This window comes from Dictyostelium purpureum (genome assembly GCF_000190715.1).
Source record: "Dictyostelium purpureum unplaced genomic scaffold DICPUscaffold_483, whole genome shotgun sequence".
NCBI lineage: Eukaryota > Evosea > Eumycetozoa > Dictyosteliales > Dictyosteliaceae > Dictyostelium > Dictyostelium purpureum.
This window is the reverse complement of record NW_003519817.1, coordinates 1-20,957: the sequence shown is the minus strand read 5'-3', so window position 1 is coordinate 20,957 and position 20,957 is coordinate 1. Positions and strand designations below refer to the sequence as shown.

Sequence of the window (20,957 nt, the reverse complement as noted above, 5' to 3'; positions counted from 1 at the left end):
TTTTGAATGAATCATAATTAAGTCTTCTGGCACCACAACTTTTAATATATAGAATGGTTTTCTTTTTATCGGATTGGGAACCACTGCTGCTATCGCTATCGTTATCGCCGTCACTATCTGCAGTATCCATGCTATTATTAAATTTTTCTAAAATTAAAACATTTGAATTTTTAGTCTCTTGTTTAATTATTGGTAAATTGGAGGCAAAATAACTTGAAATTGAGGAATAATAGTCTTTATCGCCCATACTTGAATAAAAATAAATTGTTTTAGGTTTATTTTTCAATTTTGGTTGGGTTGTTATATTATCAGAGATGCTTTTATTGTTAATATTATTATTTATATTGTCATTATTGTTATTATTACTAGTATTAATATTATCACTATTACTTTTATTTTTGGTACCCTCAAACTGTTCACTCGACGCAATAGGGGAGCTTGATGATGATATAATTATTTTGTTTTGTTCTCGGTTATTATCATTACAAGTATCATGTGATTTTATATTATTGGGATTGATATTGGTAGCAATACTAGTGTTATTACTATTGGGATTGATAATGGTAGCAATACTAGTGTTATTACTATTATTGATATTATAATTTATGTTGTCCATATTCATAATATAGTTTTTTCTTTCTATTTCCATATTATCATTGTTATTAATATTATTATAATTATTATTTATACTGTTATTAATATTATTATTATTATTATTATTAATATTCTTAATATTCTTATTAGTATTAAAACTATTATTGATATTATTATTTATATTGCTCATATTATTCATATTATTTATATTATTATTATTTCTTTCAATTTCCATACTATCTTTATTTTTATAACTATTATAATTATTATTATTACTAATAATATTATTATTATTATAATTATTATTAATATTGTTATTATTATTAATATTATTATTTATACTATTATTATTAATATTATTAATATTATTAATATTATTATTATTTTTATAATTATAATTATTATTATTAATATTATCATAACTATTATAACTATGGTCTTTAATTATATTATTCATACTATTTTCTATACTGTTATTACTATGAATACTATTATAATTATTATAACTATTGTTATTATTATGATTATAATTATTATAACTGTTGTTATAATTATAATCTCTGTTATTATTCATATTATTAATATTTATTTTATTATTACTATTACTATTACTATCATTATAATTATAATCACTATTATTATTATTCATATTATTATCTTTATACCTATAAGTATTATTAATGTTTTTGTCGATGTTATTACTACCTTTATTTCCTTTGGAGCCTCTAAAACTGGTAAATATAGAACTGAAAAAATTTTCACTACTATTTGACTGATTGATATTGTTTTGATTTTCTAAATTATACTTTTCTAATACCTGATTGTTTGTTTTAAGAAAAATATTGAAATTATGCATAAAATTATTTAAATTTTTTTTTTCATTTTCATAAATTTCTATTTTTTTTTCAAGCTCTTCTAATGAAGTAATTGCACTTTTTCTATCCCCCATTCCAATATATTTTTTTATATTAGTAAATTGATCTTTTAAAATTGGATCCATATTATTTTAGCTCTGAATTATTATTAATATTATTATTATTATTATTATTAATCAAAACTATTGTTATTATTATTATTAATAAAACTATTGTAATATTAATTTTCTGTTTTTAAGTTATTTAATTTTTTTTATTTTTTAAGTGTTATTTTTAAGTATTTGTTTTGCAAACTTAAAAAAAAAAAATTAAAAAAAAATTAAAAAAAAAAAGATTTTTCCCAATTATATAAAAAAAATTTGTAATTTTTTTTTTTTTTTTATTCAATAAAATCCACTGTTCAAACAAAATGGAAAACTTACAAAGTGAAATAATTTCAAAAAAAAGATTATATATTATATTAATAGATACAAGCGCATCAAGTGAAAATCAAGAAGAGTTAAATAAAAGTAAAGCTGCCGCTACTGAATTTATTAAAAATGAACCAAATGACTCTGATTATATTGTAATTCATTATTTTGATAATCCTGTTGTTGTATCTGAATCAAATAAAACCAAGGCAATTGAAGAAATCCAAAGTAATTATTTTTAATTGTATTTTTATTTATATTTTATCATAGTATATTTATTAATTTTTTTTATTATTTTTTTTATTTAGAAATTGTTTTTTCTGGAAGCAACTCAAATTTAAACTCTGCATTACTTTTTGTTCAACAAAAAATAGACTCTATTTTTAATAAAGAAATTTCAATTGTTTTGTTTTCAAATGGACCATGCACCGATGCCCCCCAAACAACCATAACTAGTATTATGAATAGGGTAAGAAAACATCTATTTTATAAAATTTACTTTTATATTAAATTTTTTTAAAATATTAATTAAAACTTTAATATAAAAAGGGTATCAATTTTTGTTGTATTACAACCAAAAATGAAGCTTTGGTTACATTAGCACCATTATCTACAAATATCAGTTTCCATGTATATGAAAACTCATCCAAATTAACCGAATATATAAAAGAAATTACAAAAAACAAGATTGAAATACCTGTTTTACATAAAATTTCAGTAGCCAATCAAACAATTCAAACTTCCAAAGATGATCTTTCAATTTCTTTTAAAATTTTCCTAAACTCTAATGAACATGCTTTCAAAGAAAATGAAATCGAAATTGAAATTTTACCAAATGACTACTATTACGGCCAAAAAGTTATTGTTCCAAACAAAGTTGATTGCAATACTCCATATATCGCACATCTTGTTTTAAGGGTTGCAAATAACTCATCAAAATACGATTTACCTTCAAAAATCTATTTCAAAATCAAGGTTAAAGAACAAGTTTTCGATGGATTCTTTACTCTCGATTTAGTATGGTTCGCAGGTGACTTTGAAACTTTTAAACCAATCAACATTTGGGTTGAAGGACTTATGGGAAATGGTAAATCATCTGTATTAAATATGTTGCTCAATCTATTCACATCGAAACCACAAATCTACAATTATTTCATCTCCTCGAATTTCCAAAACCATGTGACCAAAAAAATCACATTCAACAAAATTGCAAACATTTTAGATGTTTTCAAAGCAAGAGCAAGTACATGGTTGCCATTATATGATACAATCAAAGATAAAATTAAAATTACACTTGTCGATAAACCAGGTATTACAAATACAGATGCAAATATTAACTATTTATTAGCATCAAAAGGTGCTTATCATAATAATACACTTAAAGATCAAATGGTAGCTAGTACTGAAGAGAAAAAAGAATACGAATGCCATGCTGTCATTTTTGTAGTATCACTTGCTGAAATTGTTGCAAATAAAACCGAAATGGAATTAATTAAAAAAAAAACTGAAGAAGTTATAGATAAAGTCAACATCCAACCAATTTTAGCAGTAACTTTTAGTGATAATTTCAATGAAACTGAATTAGAAGCCGCTAAAAGACAACTCAGTCAATCTGGTTTAAATGTAGCAAAAGAAAATATTTTCTTTGTTCACCCATATATCAATAATGAAACAAAGAGAAACATTGAAAAAGACATAGAAGCATTCAAACTTTTAACCTGTGCCGTAGATGTTTGCATTCAAACACAATTCCAAAAAGAAATGGACTCAAGTGACACCAAAAAGAGCCATTTAGTTGGAGAAGATAACAAGGTTCCACCTACTTTGAATGGTGCCTCAGCATCAAGCCCATCAAATGAACCTGTTACAAAGAAACCCTTCATCATAACTATTACTCATGAAGGCAAAGATTTTAAACTCAAAATTCCACAAAAATACACAGTTTCAGATCTTTATGGCATGGCTAAAAAGAAATTTAGTATAAAAGAAGATTTCTCTTTAAATGACGAAGATGAAGTAGAATTAGTTGGAGATTTTCCTTTAGATGAAGTAATTTTCGAAGAAGAATCCAGATTCACAGTTTATATTAAAAATGATTAAAATAAATTAAAATTTTTTAAAAATAAATATATAAATTAATAAATATAATAAATTATTATATAAATAAATAAAAGAACCTTTATCCTTTAAACATATCTAATTTATTTATAATTATTTACCTATTAAACTAAAATTTTGTTTTTCAAATAAAAAACTATTTGGGGTAATTCCCATAGTATCCAGACCATAATAACCATGACCATACTTTATTATTTTAACAGAGTCTGGTATACTTTCATCCTCAATGATTTGGTTATAGCCGCCGCCAAACTTGATAAACTGCAACCCATTATTTAAATCCCCTTTTTTTAAAACTTGATTAAAATCTCTACCAAATATAATGGTTTGGACAGATTGTGGAATTATATTTTTACCTAGTGGTTGATTGAACAAAAGTGAGAATTTGAGCGTTTTTAATGCTGGGGGTAAATCGTATTCTTTTAATGGACTGTTATATATATCCCCGAGCGATAGAGTTTCCACTCCTTTAGGAATAACACCTGCATTTAAAGATCGTTTGTAAAAACATCCAAGTGTAAGAGTCTTTAGCGATTTAGGTAGATCACCCACATTGAGCTTTTGATTAAAAAACGGACCAAATGTAAGTGATTCACATGTTGGAGGAATATCATTAAACTTTAATGCTTGATTGAACTGAGCACCAAATTGAATTGATTTAACTGAAAAGGGAATTCCCTCATTGACCAACTCCTTGTCGAATCTTTTTCCAAAAACTATTGACTTTATCGTAGTGGGGAGGGTGTTTTTAAGAATGGTTTGACTAAAGCTTTCACCAAATTCGATAGACTCCACACCAAATGGTATATCACCTACAATAATACGTTGGTTAAAAAAATTACCAAAAACCAATGACTTGACGGTACCTGGGATAACACCTTTAAGTGGCTGGTTAAAATATTGTCCAAATGTTAATTTCTCTACACCTACAGGTACAATCCCTTGTAAAGAATAGCCGTGATAGCAATCTATTGTTAAATCTTTAATAAATGATGGGATTTCGCATGGTTTTAATGGGGAATCGTATTGATTTAAAAAATATAGTGATGTTATAGTTGGTGGAAAGAAACTATTCCCCTTAATTGTATTTTTAAATCTCTTATAAAATGTGAGGGTTTCTATTTCTGGTGGTATCACTCCATTTGGTAACATCTTTTTGTTGCAATAACCTTTTAATGTTAGATTTTTAATAGATGGTTTGATAGTACCTGCTTTTAATACCTGTCGATTGTTTTCTCCAATCTCCAATGTGTGAACAGAGTCTGGTATACAATTCTCTATATTTCGATTGAAAGATCTACCCAGCCTTAATACCCTCAAGTTACTCGATAGGTCACCTGGTTTAATAGCTTGATTAAACTCTCTGCCAAATAAAAGCTCTGTTGTTGAATGAGGTATCACTCCATTCGAAATTGACTGATTAAAACTCTTACCAAACGATATAGATTCGATCATTGGTGGTATAACTCCTACATCCAGCTTTTGATCAAAAGAATCACCAAATACAATAGTTCTAACTGAATTTGGAAAAGACCCTGCCTCCAGAGGTGTTTGGAAATTTGCATATACATATAATGTGTGAACTGATGGTGGTATTACTCCTGCTAAAGGTGCCTCTATCTTTACAATTTCATTAATCTCTAGAATTCTAACATAATTGGGTATGTCACCTGGTAAAATTGCATCCTCAATGCTATATTTTAAGTGGGTAATATAATCTCTGTATTTGAAATTTAACAATAATTCTTTTTTTTTAAATAACACTCTATAATTGATTCTAAATAGGTCTAAATGCTTTTCAATTTCTTTTTTTAATACCTTGTTTCTCCATATAATTAAAAAACTATCTTTGGTATTATTATTACTATTATTACTTTTATTACTAATATCCATGCTACTGTTATTATCTTTATCTTTACTATTTATACCCATTACTATTTTCCCTTTTTTAAAAAAAAAAAAAAATGAAAAAAAAATTAAATGTTGCATGTCAACAGTTTTTTTTTTTTAAAAGAAAAAAAATAAAAAAAAAAAAAGTTAATATCTAGATGAGTTGATTTTAAAAGAAATATTGATAAATTAGGTCAGAAATTGTTTATAATAATATTTTTTTTATTTATTTTTTTTTAATTTTTTTTTTTTTTTTTTAATTTTATTTTTTAGTTTTTTAAATAAAAATCTTTTTTTTTTTTTTTTTTAATTTTATTTTTTTAGTTTTTTTAATTTTTTTATTGCTATTTTTTATTTATTAATTATATATTTATAATTTAATAAAAACATATTTTATATTTTAAAAAATGGATCCATTAGAAGAATTAAATAAAGCTTCACGTTCAGTTAGAATTTCAATCCAAAATTTAACAAATAAAAAACTTGTTTTAAAATCCCATCCAATTTCAAGTGGTCAATGGAGAGTTTCACCACCAGAACATATTTTACCATTAAGGTAAATACTTTATACTAAAAAAAATCAAAAAAAAGAAAAAGAAAAATATTAATCTCAAATTAAATTTTTTTTTTTTTATAGTATTGTAGAATTTGGATCAGAATCGGGTATGATTGGTGGTACAGAAGCAGGTTCAATTTATGTTATTGAAGGTTCAAAGGTTAGCGATGGACAATTTGAATTTTTTTGGAATAACCCAATGTTTGGAAGAAAAGAATTTAGAAGAGTAGCACCAGGCGGTTTTAAATCAGAATATACATCCAATAATGCACATAATTGTGTATTAAAATGTATAGTTAAAGAATTAGATACTGGAACAAAAGAAGTTGATGATATCGAAAATGAAATTAGAAATCTCGCAAACTATATTAATGAAGCTGAAGGTGCAATTAAAGGTATGACAAAAATGGCACAAGTTTACCAAATGCAAAAAGATGAAAAGCAAGTTAAATTAGTAGAAAACAACCTCAGAGATAAAACCAAACATTTAGAAGATATGAAAGTTAGAAAACAAGAATTAGAACAAGAAATCCACAGATTACACTCATTAGACACCGATCCAAAAGCATTAGAACAGGTTTTATCAAAGATTAGAGACTCTATCGAATCATTAGTTAAACAAAGAAAAGGTATGGAATATATGAGAGAAGTTTACGAACGTTCAAAGGATACAAAATCAATGGAAGGTCTTGACAAGCAAGTCGAAGTTAAAAAGAATGAAATCGACTTACTTCGTAAGAAAGAACAAAAGGTTATTCAAAAAATTATTGAAATTAAAAAGAGTTTAGGTTTAGGTGCCACTGGTGTCCAAACAAAGAAAAAAGTTGTTGCATTATTTGACTATCAAAAGAGTACCGATGACGAATTATCAATTAAAGCTGGTGATATCATTGATATCATTCACGACGAAGATCCAGATTGGTATGGTGGTAAATTAAATGGACAAATGGGCTATTTCCCAAAAGCTTTTGTTGGTCCATTAGAACAAGCCAACAGTGGTCAAGGCTCAGCTGCATCCGCCCCAGAAGGTCAAAGCGATAGTGAGACTTACACTGGTGAAGATTTTAGCCATCTCTATCCAAAAGCAAGAGTTGTTTATGACCACGATCCAGCTGATGAAGGTGAAATTGAATTAAGAGTCGGTGATATTGTAACTGTTTATAGCTGGGATAACGAATATTGGTGGGAAGGTGTTAGTGTTGCAGGTAAAACTGGTTATTTCCCAAATACATGTGTTGATTGGATCGAACCAGAAAATACCGATAATGAAGATTATTCAAACTACTCATATTATGAATCAACAGATAATAGCAATAATGAAGATCAAAATAAAAATAACAATACTACTAATCCAACACCTGTAGTAACCCCAGCAGCAACTATTCAACCACCACCAACTGTTTTTACTCCACCAAACCTTAACAAACAATTAAACAGCAACCATACTACAGCCTCACCAAAAAGAGAATTACCATTACCAGTTACCCCATCTGCAACAGCCAAGGCTGCTCCAACCGTTACACCAATTGGTTCAAATAAATTAAACACCCCAGCCACACACACACCAGTCACACACACTCCAGCCACACATACCCCAGCCACACATACCCCAGTCCACTCCAAACCATTACCATCAGTTAATGAAAATAAACCAGTACCACCAACCCCAACCCAATCCTCAGCTCCTTCAGCAATTAACCCAACCCCAGCACCAACCACACCAACCCCAGCAACCTCTACACCAGCAGTACCAACAAGCAAACCAATCGTATCATCTGCTGCAACCTTATCATCAGCATCATCCCAATTTGATAAAATACTTCAACCAATTATCACTGACTTTACAAAGAAATTAGTTGAAGCTCATCAAAAAGAAACCCAAGCTTTAAATCAAAGAATTGCGTATGTTTACTAATTTTATAAACTATAAACAAAATAATAATAATACTAATTTCTTTTTATCTATTATTAGCGCTCTCGAAAAAGAATTAAAAGAATTAAAAGAATCTGGTAAAACATCAGTAACCTCAACTGCTACTGTTGTTTCCAAAGCAACTCCATCAGTTAGAAAATTCTAAATTCATTTAAAATATATTTTTATTTATTAAAAAAAACTTGTTGAAACAATAATAATATATAATAATAATTATAAAAATTAAATAATAATAATATAATATTATAATATTCAAAAAAAAAAAAAAAAACTCACATATAAAATAAATAATGAACATTCATTGTAACATTAACATTAACATTAAAATAACACCTTTTCAAAATAATCTTTTAAAATCAAGATTTCGATCGGTTTTTATTTATTTCTCGATAAAAAAAAAAAAAAATTGGGTCAAATTTTTTGATAATAATATTTTTTATATTATTTTATTTATATTTAATTTAAATTAAATAATTTTATTAATTTAAAATATAATTACATTAAATATAAATAATAATAAAAATATATTTTTTTTTTTGTAATATTATTTTTTTTTTATTGCTGTGTTTTTTTTTAATGTGTTATTTTGTTGAATGAGATTAAATCGTTAAATTTATTTTTAACAATTATTTTCAAAAAAAAAAAATGGGGTGAATCAATACAAATATTTAAATTTTGGTGGGTGGTAAAAATAAATTTCCCTCCCAAAATGTAGAGATTTAAATCTATTTTTTTTCACTTATCATAGGATGATCCAAAATGATTTATATTTGATGAACTTGGCGCGCGTTTATTTGAGATAATATGTGTCAAGCGGATGATAAAAAAAAAAAATAAAAAATAATTTTTTTATTTTTTTTTTTTTTTTTTTTGATTTTTTTTTTTTAATTTTTTTTAAATTTTCACTTTTTAAATTTTTATTTTTATTTTTTTCTTTTTATTTTTAAATTTCATCTCATACTATAAGAAATAAAAATAATCAATAAATAATAAAATACATCACAATAAATAATAATAATAATTATAATACAACAAAATATATTAATATAAAAAAATAAAAGAAAAATTTCGTATATAATATAAATCATATAAATCATATAAATCATATAAATCATAATAAAACTTGTATATACATCAAACATCCCTACTATAGTTTAAAATACCATATAAATAAAATATATAAATAAAAATAAATAATGGAACCATATAATAAATTAGCACCACCAATGACACCATTAAAAACACCTATACGACCCATACCACAATTTTATGGGTCAAATTCAACAACACAACCACAATCAACAAGCAAACCAACACCAGAACAATATGCATTTAATTCATCAATGTTTAGCGAAAAGAAAAAAAATCAATATCAAACTCCTAAATGTCCTTCACCACCGCTAAAATCTACACCAGCAAGCAGGCAACTACAATCCAATGTACCATTAATCCATCATATATCATCCCTATCCAACTTTTCACCTAATTTAACAGAACTTGTAAATAATAATAATAATAATAACAACAATAATAACAATAGCCAAAATGAATTTCATTGTGGTAGTTTTAACGGAAGCAATAGTAATGGTTTTAGTAGCAGTATAAATAATAAATTAACGACACTATCCTCACCTGTACACAATAATGGTTTTTATAATAGTCTCAACTCCAGTAATAATAACAGTAATATAATATCATTATTTGATAAAAATTTTGAAATTCAATCAAATTTAGGAACTGGTTCCTTTTCAGTAGTATATAAAGTAAAAAGCAAATTTGATGATCAACTCTATGCAGTTAAACAAGCAAGACATCAATTTAGAGGTTTTCAAGAAAGAGAGAGAGCAGTCCGTGAAGTTAAAACTGCTGTATCATTACCACCCCACCAAAATGTCCTTCAATACTATAGCAGTTGGGAACAAAATAGTACACTTTATATTCAAACTGAACTTTGCGAAAATGGATCATTACAAGATTTTCTAGAATCTGTGTCATCAGTCGAAAATTTATTATTAACTGAAGAATTAATTTGGAACTTTTTATTAGATATTTGCTTGGTATGTATTATTAAACAATATATTTTATATAGAAATTCATTTTTATAAATTACTAATATATAAAAATTAATTTTTTTTCAGGGTATTCAACATATACATTCATACAACATGTTACATTTAGATATTAAACCTGAAAACCTATATATATCATCAGAAGGAAATATTAAAATTGGAGAGTATATATTTTACTTATAAACAATAAAACTAAATTAAATTAAAATTTTACTAATAAATAATTTTTTCATTATTTTAATCAATAGTTTTGGTATGGCAGTTAAATTAGAAGTAAATAATAATATAAATAACAATAATAATGGCAATAACAATAATAATAATAACGGTACAAATTCAAATAATACATCAATAGACAGTGATTATAATAATTTAAGTTTAGATGAAGATGATATATTTTTTGATTTTATAGAAGGTGATAGCAGATATTTAGCACCCGAATTTTTAACCAACAAGAAACTAATTTGCAAACCCTCAGATATATTTTCAGTTGGTGTAACTTTTTTCGAAATTGTAACTGGTAAAGAGATGCCCTCCAACGGACAACTATGGGAAATGTTAAGAAATGATAAAGCCAACGAATTTTTAGAACCATCAAAATACTCTGATCAATTGTACACCATAATATGTGAAATGATGAAATCATTGATTCAAGATCGTATTCAATTGGATACAATACTATCACATCAAAATATTCAAATCATTCAAGAAAAACGAAGAAAGAATCAAAACTACTGTAAACAATTAATAGAACCTTATTTAAAATATCAACAAGAACAAAAAAATAACAATAACAACAATAATAATTTATTTAATGGTAATAATGGCGAAGATGAATATCATAACAATAACTATGATGATGATGACTATGATGATTGTATCGATTCAGAATTTAATAATAACAATAGTAATAGTATAAGAGTTAGTAATCATAATAACGGCAACCACTTTTTAAAATCAATTTCTTTTGCAAATACTATAAACTACTCCCACTCCTCATCCTCTCTATTAAGCGATGATGATGACAGTAGTAGAGACTCACCAATTCACTTTAATTTAAATAGCAACCTAACAAATAGCCTATTCTCAACAATACACGAAGAAAACAATGTATCATCATCACCTTTAACTATAAATGCTTTATCTTCATCCTCTTCAAATATCAATAACAATCAGCCAAGATCCAATACCCCAATTAATAAATTACTAGTTAATAATGTAACATCGAGCACCAACAATTTAAATTCATCATTCTATGGTGTACAAAATAATAGCGCAAATAATCTTTTAAGTAGCAGTGGTGAATATTTAAATAGTAGCAGTGGTTCAAAGAAAAAACTGGGTAAAAGAGGTTTGGAAAATATAAATAGTTCAAGTTCAAAACTTTTTATTAAAAAATCATTGGAATCTCAAGAAAATGAAAATGTGAGTCCAAGAAATCTTTTAAGTGTATGTATAACTTATAACTTATAAAAAAAAAAGAAATTTATTTTTTGATATTAATTTTTAATTTTTATCTTTACACAGTTATTTCAAGAAACAAACTGATGAAATAAAATAATAAATAGAAAAAAAAATAATATAATAATAATAATATAATAATAGATATTATTACATTTTGTACAAAAAAAACTAAGTTAATTAATTAATTAATAAATTTTCAATCATTTTTTTTTTTTTACCAACAATCAAAAACTTTCCATTGTGTGAATTATTTCTTTTTTTTTTTTTTCAAATATTTTTTGGCTTAGATTTGGTTCATTTTTCTATTAAATTTAAAAAAAAAATATTTTTTTTATTTTTATTTTTAATTTTATTTTTTTTTTTTTCATTTTCATTATTTTTTTAAAAAAATTTATTATTTCATTTTTTTAATAATATATATAAAAATAATAACAATAATAATTTAAATAAATGGAAGAAAAAAAAAAAGAATTACAAAAAATATTAGTAAATTCATTAGAATTACAAAGAAAAGTTAAAGTTTTATTTTCAAGTAATCCACCAAATTTAGTCGATGATGTTAAAAATATTTTAGGTCAATTAAAAGAATGCTCAAAACAATCAAGTAAACTCTGCGACGAGTTGCAACATGACCATGGCAAAGCATTAACATCAATGTTAAATTGTTTTATAGATTGGAACGAATTAATTTTAAAATATGTAAATAATAGCAACAGTAACAATACAAAAGAAATATTAAAAGAAGAATCAGAACCAATCGAAAAGCGTTTATTTGATATTAGAAAGATTGCACAATCGTTTAAAGATGCCTCATTAGATGCCAGAGCTATGGAATTACTAGCAAATATTTACAGTAAAACTAATCAAATCGATAAAGAAATCAATATTTTAGAAAGAGCCGTAGCAATGGAAAAGACACCACCAAGATCCATTGCTTTATTTGACTCATATTTAAGAAAATTAGAATTTACTTATCAAGATCGTGATAGAATCTATCAATTAAATAATAAAGATAAAGAAAACCAATCACAACAACCAAAACAACAACAACAACAACCACAACCAAACGAACCAAAACCAGACGATGATAATGGATTTATGAAATTGCACGCCGATGCATGGGAAATTTATTTATGGTTAAAGAGTATGCCAGGTTTTCCAAGAGATCAATTTTTATTACAAAGAAAAGCATCAATGTTCAAACTCTGTATTTATATAGGTTCATTAGCAAATCCATTAATTTCTGCTAAAGATAAAGATATTGTATCTATTGCAATGGAAGCATTTGACGAAGCACTTCACTTGGCCGATATTACCCAAAACAAAGAATACTTTTGCGCTGCTACTGCTCACAAGTCATCTGTAGTCTATCGTACTCTTCCTGAAGATGAACGTGATAAACTTTTAAAGAGTTTAAAAGAAGTCGAAGAAAGAATGAAACCTGAAAACAGTGAAATCAGAGACTTGATCAATTCAATCGAAAATAAAAATCCATCATTACACCCCGAATTAAAAGAAAAAGAAGATAAAGAAAAACAAGAGAAAGAGCAACAAGAAAAAGAACAAAAATAATAAAAATAATAAAATGTAAAATTAAATTTCTTTTCTAAATATTATTTTATTTATGCATTTATTTATTTGTGTTTTAATAAACATCATTTTTTTAATTGGATTATTTTATTAAAAATTTTTTTTTTTTTTTTTTTTTTTTTTTTTTCATAGGGAAAATAATGCTTATCTGTCGGAATCTTCCAGATTCTAAATTATCTCTGAAGGTTCTTTAAGACAAATAATTATTTTTAAAAAAAAACCCTGAGTCAGCAGAGATTGGATATTATAGTTTTTTTTTTTTTTTTTTTTTTTTTTTAGTTTTTTTTTTTTTTAAAAATAAAAAAATAAAAAATAAAATAAAAAAAAAAGGAATTTAAATTAAATCATAGGAGAATAGGGATTTTAAAAATCCCAAAACGCTCGTTGATCTTGTCAGCATTAATTGTGCAGTGGCATCTTGTGTGTGGATAGTGGCAATAATAAAATAATAAAATGATATTTTTGGGTAATGATGGCAATAGGAATAATATTTAAAATGATATTTTTGATTCTTTTGCAATAGAATACTCTCATACCACTTAGTGATATCTAATCCTATTCCTGGGTCGGGTGTATTATATGTGTGAATTTTATTTTAATTTTTATTTTTTATTTTTAATTTTATTTTATTTTATTTTTATAATTTTATAATCAAGCTTATAATTTTAATATAAATTGACTTTTTTTAAAAAAAATTTAATATTACTATTTATTTAATGGTTTAGTGGTTTAGCGGTAAGTAGATAAAAAATATAAATAAATTTTGTTATAAGATTATAGATTTAAAAAAAAAAAAATTGTCATTGAATGAATACTATTTTAAAAAAAAAATGTTGTCTTGACTCATTATTATCATAATCTGTTATTCTATATTTATATTTACATACCCACAAATTGTATTATTATTATTTTATCTTTATAATTTTAAACAAATAGTAATATTTAATAAAAAATATCTTCTCGTTTTTTTTTTATTTTTTATTTTTTTTTTACAAACATATGTGTGGGGTGTGCTATGTTAAAAATCTAAAATAGATTTAAAATTTTTTTTTTTCACACCATACCATCATATTATTTTTTTTTATTTATTAACATATAGTTCATTTTTTTTTTTTTATTTTTAAATTTTTTTTTTTTTTTTTTTTTTTGTTATTTATCTTAATATTGTTTGTGAGTCAAGGTGGAAAAATTCTATAGCCTTAATAATAACGAAATATTTTCAATAAAACTAATTTTTTTTTTTTTTTTAATTTTTTTTATTTTTTTTTTATAATTTCAAAAATTTTTTTTTTCGTCTTAGAAAACTTTTTTTTTTTTTTTTAAATTTTTTTTTCTCTAACGATAGTTATATAGTATATAAAAATGTCAACTACATTCTTATTCACTAGGTATATTTTTAAATTTTATAATATAAAATAAAAAAATTAATATATTATTTAAAAAGCTATTAATGTTTAAACAAATCAATAAAATAAAAATAATTAAAGTTTAACTTTATTAATTTTATTTATGTTTAAACAATAATAAGCAACAAATAATATTATTAACAATTAAATTTATTATTATTTGAAAATAACTAATCAATTTTTTTTTTATTTTTAATATTTTAAATTATTTAAAAATTTAAAATCGAATCAAATTAAACAATTATAATATTATTAAATATATAGTGAAAGTGTCACTGAAGGTAAATTATCATTTAGATATAGAAATATAAACAGAAAAAAAAAAAAATCAAAACAAAACACAAATATTAATATTTTTAAATTTTAAAAATAAATAGGTCACCCAGATAAACTTTGCGATCAAGTTTCAGATGCCGTTCTCGATGCCTGTTTAGCTCAAGATCCACTCTCAAAAGTTGCTTGTGGTAAGTGAACTCATATAGATATACATTAACTTATATAGGTTTTAATAAATTAAATATTAATTATTATTATTATTATTATTATTATTATTATTATTATATAGAAACTGCCTCAAAAACTGGTATGGTCATGATTTTAGGTGAAATTACCACTAAAGCTGTTGTTGACTACCAAACTGTTGTTCGTAATGCCGTTAAAAAAATCGGTTTTGATGATTCATCAAAAGGTTTCGATTACAAAACCTGTAACGTTTTAGTTGCCATTGAACAACAATCACCAGATATTGCCCAAGGTGTCCACATCAACAAAGCCCCAGAAGATATTGGTGCTGGTGATCAAGGTCACATGTTTGGTTATGCTACCAACGAAACTGCCACTTTAATGCCACTCACCCATTTCCTTGCTTCAGAATTAGTCAACAAATTAACTGAATTAAGACACAATGGTACCTTAGCCTGGGCTCGTCCAGATGCCAAGACCCAAGTCACCGTCGAATACGAAAAAGTCGGTAACAGCATCAAACCAAAGAGAGTCCACACTGTTGTCATTTCAACTCAACACGACGAAAACGTTACCAACGAAGTCATCAGATCTGAATTATTAGAAAAAGTTATCAAAGCTGTTATCCCAGCCGAATATTTAGATGACCAAACCATTTACCATTTAAATCCATCAGGTCGTTTCGTCATTGGTGGTCCAATGGGTGATTCAGGTTTAACCGGTAGAAAGATTATTATTGATACCTATGGTGGTTGGGGTGGTCACGGTGGAGGTGCCTTCTCAGGTAAAGATCCAACCAAAGTCGATAGATCAGGTGCCTACGCTGCTAGATGGGTTGCCAAATCAATCGTTGCTGCTGGTCTTGCTGAACGTTGTTTAGTTCAAGTTTCATACGCTATCGGTGTTGCCAAACCATTATCAGTTTACGTTGATACCTACGGTACCGGTAAAAAATCAAATGAAGAATTAACTGAAATCGTCAACAACAATTTCGATTTACGTCCAGGTTGTTTAATGAGAGATTTACAATTAACCAGACCAATTTTCCAAAAAACTGCTGCTGGTGGTCATTTCGGTCGTAACGATCCAGATTTCACTTGGGAACAACCAAAACAATTAAAATTCTAAATTGGGATTTCTAAAAAAATATATACTATAACAACAACAAAAAATAAAAAAAATTAAAAAATAAAAAAAAATTTAAAAAAAAAAAAAAAAAAAAAGATTTTGAAACTTTCATCTTATTTATTTATATATTCGTAATTTATTAAATTTATTTTATAAAAATATTAACCCACTTTTGTTAAATAATTAAAAAAAAATTTATCAATTTAACTTTTTTTTAAAATTTTTTTTTTTTTTAAATTTTTTCTACAAAACTATATTCCCAAACTTTATAAAAATTAATTAATTTATTTATTATTTAGTTAGTTATTTATTTTTTTATTTATTTATTTATTTATTTATTATTTATTTATTATTATTTTTATTTTTATTTTATTTTATTTTATTTTTTTTTATTTATTTTTTTTTTTTTTTATTTTTTTTTTTTTAATTAAATTTTTTTTTTTTTTTTATTTATTTTTATTTTTATAAATTCATAATAGCGATAATAATGGATAATGTAGAAAAAGAAAAATACCAATTGGACCACGTTGGTGTACATTGTAGTGTTAGTGATTGTAGATTATTAGATTTTTTACCATATAAATGCGAATGTGGAAAGCAGTATTGTCATGACCATCGTGATCCAGAAGCACATGATTGTATAAAAAAAAATGAAAAGATAAATAAAATAGTGCATCCTTGTCCGATATGCAATTGTTTAGTTAAAGTTGATTCGGTGGCTTCAATCGATCAAGTTGTAGGTATAATAAATCAATTCAAATTGATGCTGGAATATTAGTACTAATGTTTTTTTCATCATAGATTTCAAGGCATATAGATAGTGGTGAATGTGGTAAAACTAAACCTAATGTACCTAAAAGTTATGCATGTACATTTAAAAGTTGTAAATCTACCGAGTTTGTAAAAGTATTGTGTGATAAATGTAAAGTTAATTATTGTTTAAAGTAGGTCATAGGATATTTATAAATACATCTATATTATTGGAGGTGTTATGGTTTTAACATATTTTTATATAATTATTATTTAAATAGACATAGATTTCCATCAAGTCACATGTGTCCAGGGAAACCAATAAATAATACATCAACTAAAACAGCAAAGGCATCATTTACCACAACATCAACAACATCATCATATAAAAATATTAGCGATTCACAATATCATACTGAACAAAAAAAACAAAAAAATGATTTAACAAGTTTAAGAGAAGAACAAAAACAAAGATATATTTCAGGTGATTTAGGGTACTTAATTTTATTATTTATTATCGTTATAATATTATATTATCATAAATATTACAATGGTTACAGTTAATTTTAAAATACACATAGTTCATCATTTTAATTTATTTTATAATTTTTATTAAATACTTGTATACATATAGGGAAATTAGGGTGATTCAGACTAATGGATACAGAATTCAATCAAATTTTAAAAAGACAGATACTTTAAGAAATGTTAAAGATTTTATAAATATTAATCGTACTGATGGTACTATTCCTTATGCAATTTGTAAAGATTCTTCTGGCCAAACACCATTTTCTATTTCACAACTTGATTTAACATTACAACAATTAAATTTACTTCCAATCTCAACTTTATACATGGTTGTAAGTAAAAATAATTTATTTTCTTTAAATAACAGTCAATATAACAAAAAAAGACCAATCGAGCTTATCATTATAGATGATGATGATTAAGGTGTGTTCAAATTTAATTAATAAAACATTTACTTTTTCAATTTAGCCTTTAGACAATAGAAGCGGAGGAGCAGGTGGTAATAACAACAATAACAATAATACAAACCAAGAGGGTTTACTATCTTTTTTAAATCCCTTTAAATTTTTCAAATAGTTAAATTAAATTTAAAATAAATAAAAGATAAAGTAATAAATTAAAGAATTTAGTTATTTTATTTTTTTTGTTTTTTTATAAAACTAAGAATAATTTATTTTATTTGCTATTTAAAATCCTCCTGTGTATTTTAATAAAAAGTCTAATAATTTCTCATTATTGTATGATCTGGCAGTTGAGATGAAGACGCCTACTCTATCTCTATACTGGGAGGTGTTTTCATCTCTTAAAAAGATACCATATTTTGAAAATACCTTTTTAAAAATTTGTAAATAACCTTTTTTTGCTGCTATTTTTGTCAATAGGTTGAAGTTACTGACTTGATTTTTTTTAAGAAAAAAAATTATTAGTTTTTCTAAAGATTTGATGGGAAGAATGGCGAGTATATTGTACTCCTGAGAAAAAAATTTAATATCCCAATAAGTTGGAAATTGCTCTAAATATTCGATGCCTTCTTTAATACGGCCACAATAAAAAAGAAATAAAATTAAGATAAATTCGAAATTTCTAGATATTCTTGATTTAATGATATTATAAAATAAATCTTTGGAGATATTGGTTGATATTTGATAAATAAGCTGAGTTGGTTTTAAAAAATTGTTTTTGTGATAATATTTGTTTTCAAATATATCATGTTTTTTTTGGATTATGATATTGAGGGCGGATAGATAGGGGTTGGTTACTGGTAGGGAGCTATTGCGCTTTAAATCATTACAGTTATCGAATTTATATATTGATGGGTATAATAATGCTCTATATAATATAAACATATAAATATTTAAATTATCAGAATAAACTATTCTAAATTTTTTCGAAGATTGTTTCATTAGCATTTCATAGTGTATTAGAACATCTTTATTGTTGATATATTGCCAATTTTCATTCCCATCTTCAAAATAGAGATTTTTCTCGAAGAAATAGTCAAGTGTTTTGGTATCTGAAATAGATTCTAGAGCACTTTGTTTAAAATATGTACAATTTAAAAACGGCTTTAAATTCTTTTCATAATGATCTTTAAGTTCAATATCGTTTCCAGAGAGTATTAAATTTGCTAAATATCCCAGAGATTTGGGTGATCGAGTATTATTGATAAATTCTATTTTCTGTTGTTTATTTGAAAGTGTAACTTGAAAAAAATCTTGCACCATAGATAGTGTTAGTGTTTTTCCCTCTGATACCAACATATCTTTTACTCTATCAATTTCTTTAAAGTAATAGTAGTAATCCATTGGTTTTCTGGTTTTTGATCGTTTTTTTTGGTATTTTTTACTTATATGAAATATTATTTTATAATAATTATGTAGTAAACCTATTAAATGGCTTATATCTTGTTGATTTGATGCCTGAGTTTTGTGTTGTATAATTAAATCCCTAATGGTGGAGTTTAATTGGTTTTTTGTAAAGTGATTGGATGTGATTTTGTTTGTTTCTATTATTAAATTATAATATTTATATGTATCATTGTTTAGACCATTATTATTATTATAGTAAAGGGTGATTATATATTTGTATATTTTGATAAGTTTTTTCAATTTAAATGGTTCCACCAGAATGTTGATATATACTTGACTTCCAAACATATAGTTATTGAATCTAAGTCTAACCAGAGGTTCAATGAATGATTCTGAAACATGACCATAGTGTTGTTTAAGGTAGAAGAGCATCTTGATATCTAAATAGCTGTTAAAAGAGAATGATGTAACCGGAAAGGTATTCTGAATTTCTTGTGGACTAATTTTAAAATGAAATATATATTTTTTAAGTGCTGCTAAATTACAACTTTGAAGAATTGACTCTATCCATATGTTCCAATCTTTGAAATTAATATTTGATTTTGTAAAGAGTACATCATAAAAATCTCTATTATCTTGGTTATCTTTAATAATGTTTTTGAATATTTCTATTATATCATGGTGTTCATTTCTGAATACATATTTGTTACTAATTATTTTATCTTTTATTATATATATTGCATTTGTGAATTTATTGAAAATATATTCTGTACCAATTAAATCATCATAGCTACATGATTTTTTTAAAATAAAATTTGAAAATATTGAATTGAATATTGTTTTATTTCTAAAAACTGCCCAAAATAGTTTCTCCATCAAGGAAATGTTTTCAATTATTAAAATGTTGTTATTTTTATTAAATGGGTTGATACTTTTATTTTTTATAATTTCTTTTTCTATTTCGTTATCTAATTTTAAACGATTAATTATTTTATTGTACAAATCTTTTTTTCTATAATTAAATCTAAAGCACAGTGATTCTCCTATTTTTTTCAAATTCTCTTCTGAATACTCCTCTATTTTTTTTTTTTTAAATTTTTCATAGGTAATTGTTTCCATTTTATTTTATCTTTTAAAATTGATGTATATAGTTTTAATTTTATTCATTTTTCTTATTTTATATAATAGATTGCCAAGTTTATAAATATTAAAAAAATTTTTATAAAAAAAATTTAAAAAAAATTAAAAATTATAATTTTGAAAAATTTAAATTATTATATGAAAACTAAAAATATATTAAACAAACAGGTTATTGGACTAGTTTTTTTTTTATTTTTTTTTTTTTTATTTAATTGTTGTAAATACAATCAATTATT

General features: G+C 24.7%; 9 protein-coding genes across 9 annotated transcripts; 6 read left to right on the top strand and 3 right to left on the bottom strand.

Moving 5' to 3' along the window:
• Window positions 1–39: 39 nt before the first annotated feature.
• On the bottom strand, window positions 40–1,594 carry DICPUDRAFT_84457 (uncharacterized protein; the record flags this gene model as incomplete). Its single annotated transcript, XM_003293891.1, has 1 exon — window positions 40–1,594. A coding segment is annotated over one exon (1,555 nt), but the record flags the coding sequence as incomplete, so codon positions are not given.
• A 284-nt stretch (window positions 1,595–1,878) lies between these two features.
• Window positions 1,879–3,979, top strand: DICPUDRAFT_158870 (uncharacterized protein; the record flags this gene model as incomplete). Its single annotated transcript, XM_003293897.1, has 2 exons — window positions 1,879–2,034; window positions 2,429–3,979. 2 exons carry the CDS (start codon window positions 1,879–1,881, stop codon window positions 3,977–3,979), a joined length of 1,707 nt encoding a protein of 568 aa, XP_003293945.1.
• Window positions 3,980–4,177: 198 nt separating this feature from the next.
• DICPUDRAFT_6117 (uncharacterized protein) lies at window positions 4,178–5,890 on the bottom strand (the record flags this gene model as incomplete). Its single annotated transcript, XM_003293890.1, has 1 exon — window positions 4,178–5,890. A coding segment is annotated over one exon (1,713 nt), but the record flags the coding sequence as incomplete, so codon positions are not given.
• Window positions 5,891–6,294: 404 nt separating this feature from the next.
• Window positions 6,295–8,521, top strand: DICPUDRAFT_84454 (uncharacterized protein; the record flags this gene model as incomplete). The annotated part of the gene is made up of 3 exons (XM_003293896.1): window positions 6,295–6,443; window positions 6,525–8,345; window positions 8,416–8,521. The coding sequence occupies 3 exons, from the start codon at window positions 6,295–6,297 to the stop codon at window positions 8,519–8,521; spliced, it is 2,076 nt and encodes a 691-aa protein (XP_003293944.1).
• A 1,051-nt stretch (window positions 8,522–9,572) lies between these two features.
• Window positions 9,573–11,918, top strand: DICPUDRAFT_158867 (uncharacterized protein; the record flags this gene model as incomplete). Its single annotated transcript, XM_003293895.1, has 3 exons — window positions 9,573–10,433; window positions 10,515–10,609; window positions 10,694–11,918. 3 exons carry the CDS (start codon window positions 9,573–9,575, stop codon window positions 11,916–11,918), a joined length of 2,181 nt encoding a protein of 726 aa, XP_003293943.1.
• Window positions 11,919–12,359: 441 nt separating this feature from the next.
• DICPUDRAFT_42738 (uncharacterized protein) lies at window positions 12,360–13,481 on the top strand (the record flags this gene model as incomplete). The annotated part of the gene is made up of 1 exon (XM_003293894.1): window positions 12,360–13,481. The coding sequence occupies one exon, from the start codon at window positions 12,360–12,362 to the stop codon at window positions 13,479–13,481; it is 1,122 nt and encodes a 373-aa protein (XP_003293942.1).
• A 1,287-nt stretch (window positions 13,482–14,768) lies between these two features.
• Window positions 14,769–16,569, top strand: DICPUDRAFT_51206 (S-adenosylmethionine synthetase). Its single transcript, XM_003293893.1, has 4 exons — window positions 14,769–14,887; window positions 15,170–15,186; window positions 15,283–15,369; window positions 15,471–16,569. The coding sequence occupies exons 1-4, from the start codon at window positions 14,862–14,864 to the stop codon at window positions 16,493–16,495; spliced, it is 1,155 nt and encodes a 384-aa protein (XP_003293941.1). The 5' UTR covers window positions 14,769–14,861; the 3' UTR covers window positions 16,496–16,569.
• Window positions 16,570–16,982: 413 nt separating this feature from the next.
• Window positions 16,983–18,349, top strand: DICPUDRAFT_158864 (uncharacterized protein; the record flags this gene model as incomplete). Its single annotated transcript, XM_003293892.1, has 5 exons — window positions 16,983–17,231; window positions 17,297–17,439; window positions 17,527–17,729; window positions 17,939–18,105; window positions 18,242–18,349. 5 exons carry the CDS (start codon window positions 16,983–16,985, stop codon window positions 18,347–18,349), a joined length of 870 nt encoding a protein of 289 aa, XP_003293940.1.
• Window positions 18,350–18,459: 110 nt separating this feature from the next.
• DICPUDRAFT_84449 (uncharacterized protein) lies at window positions 18,460–20,700 on the bottom strand (the record flags this gene model as incomplete). Its single annotated transcript, XM_003293889.1, has 1 exon — window positions 18,460–20,700. One exon carries the CDS (start codon window positions 20,698–20,700, stop codon window positions 18,460–18,462), a length of 2,241 nt encoding a protein of 746 aa, XP_003293937.1.
• Between the last annotated feature and the right edge of the window lie 257 nt (window positions 20,701–20,957).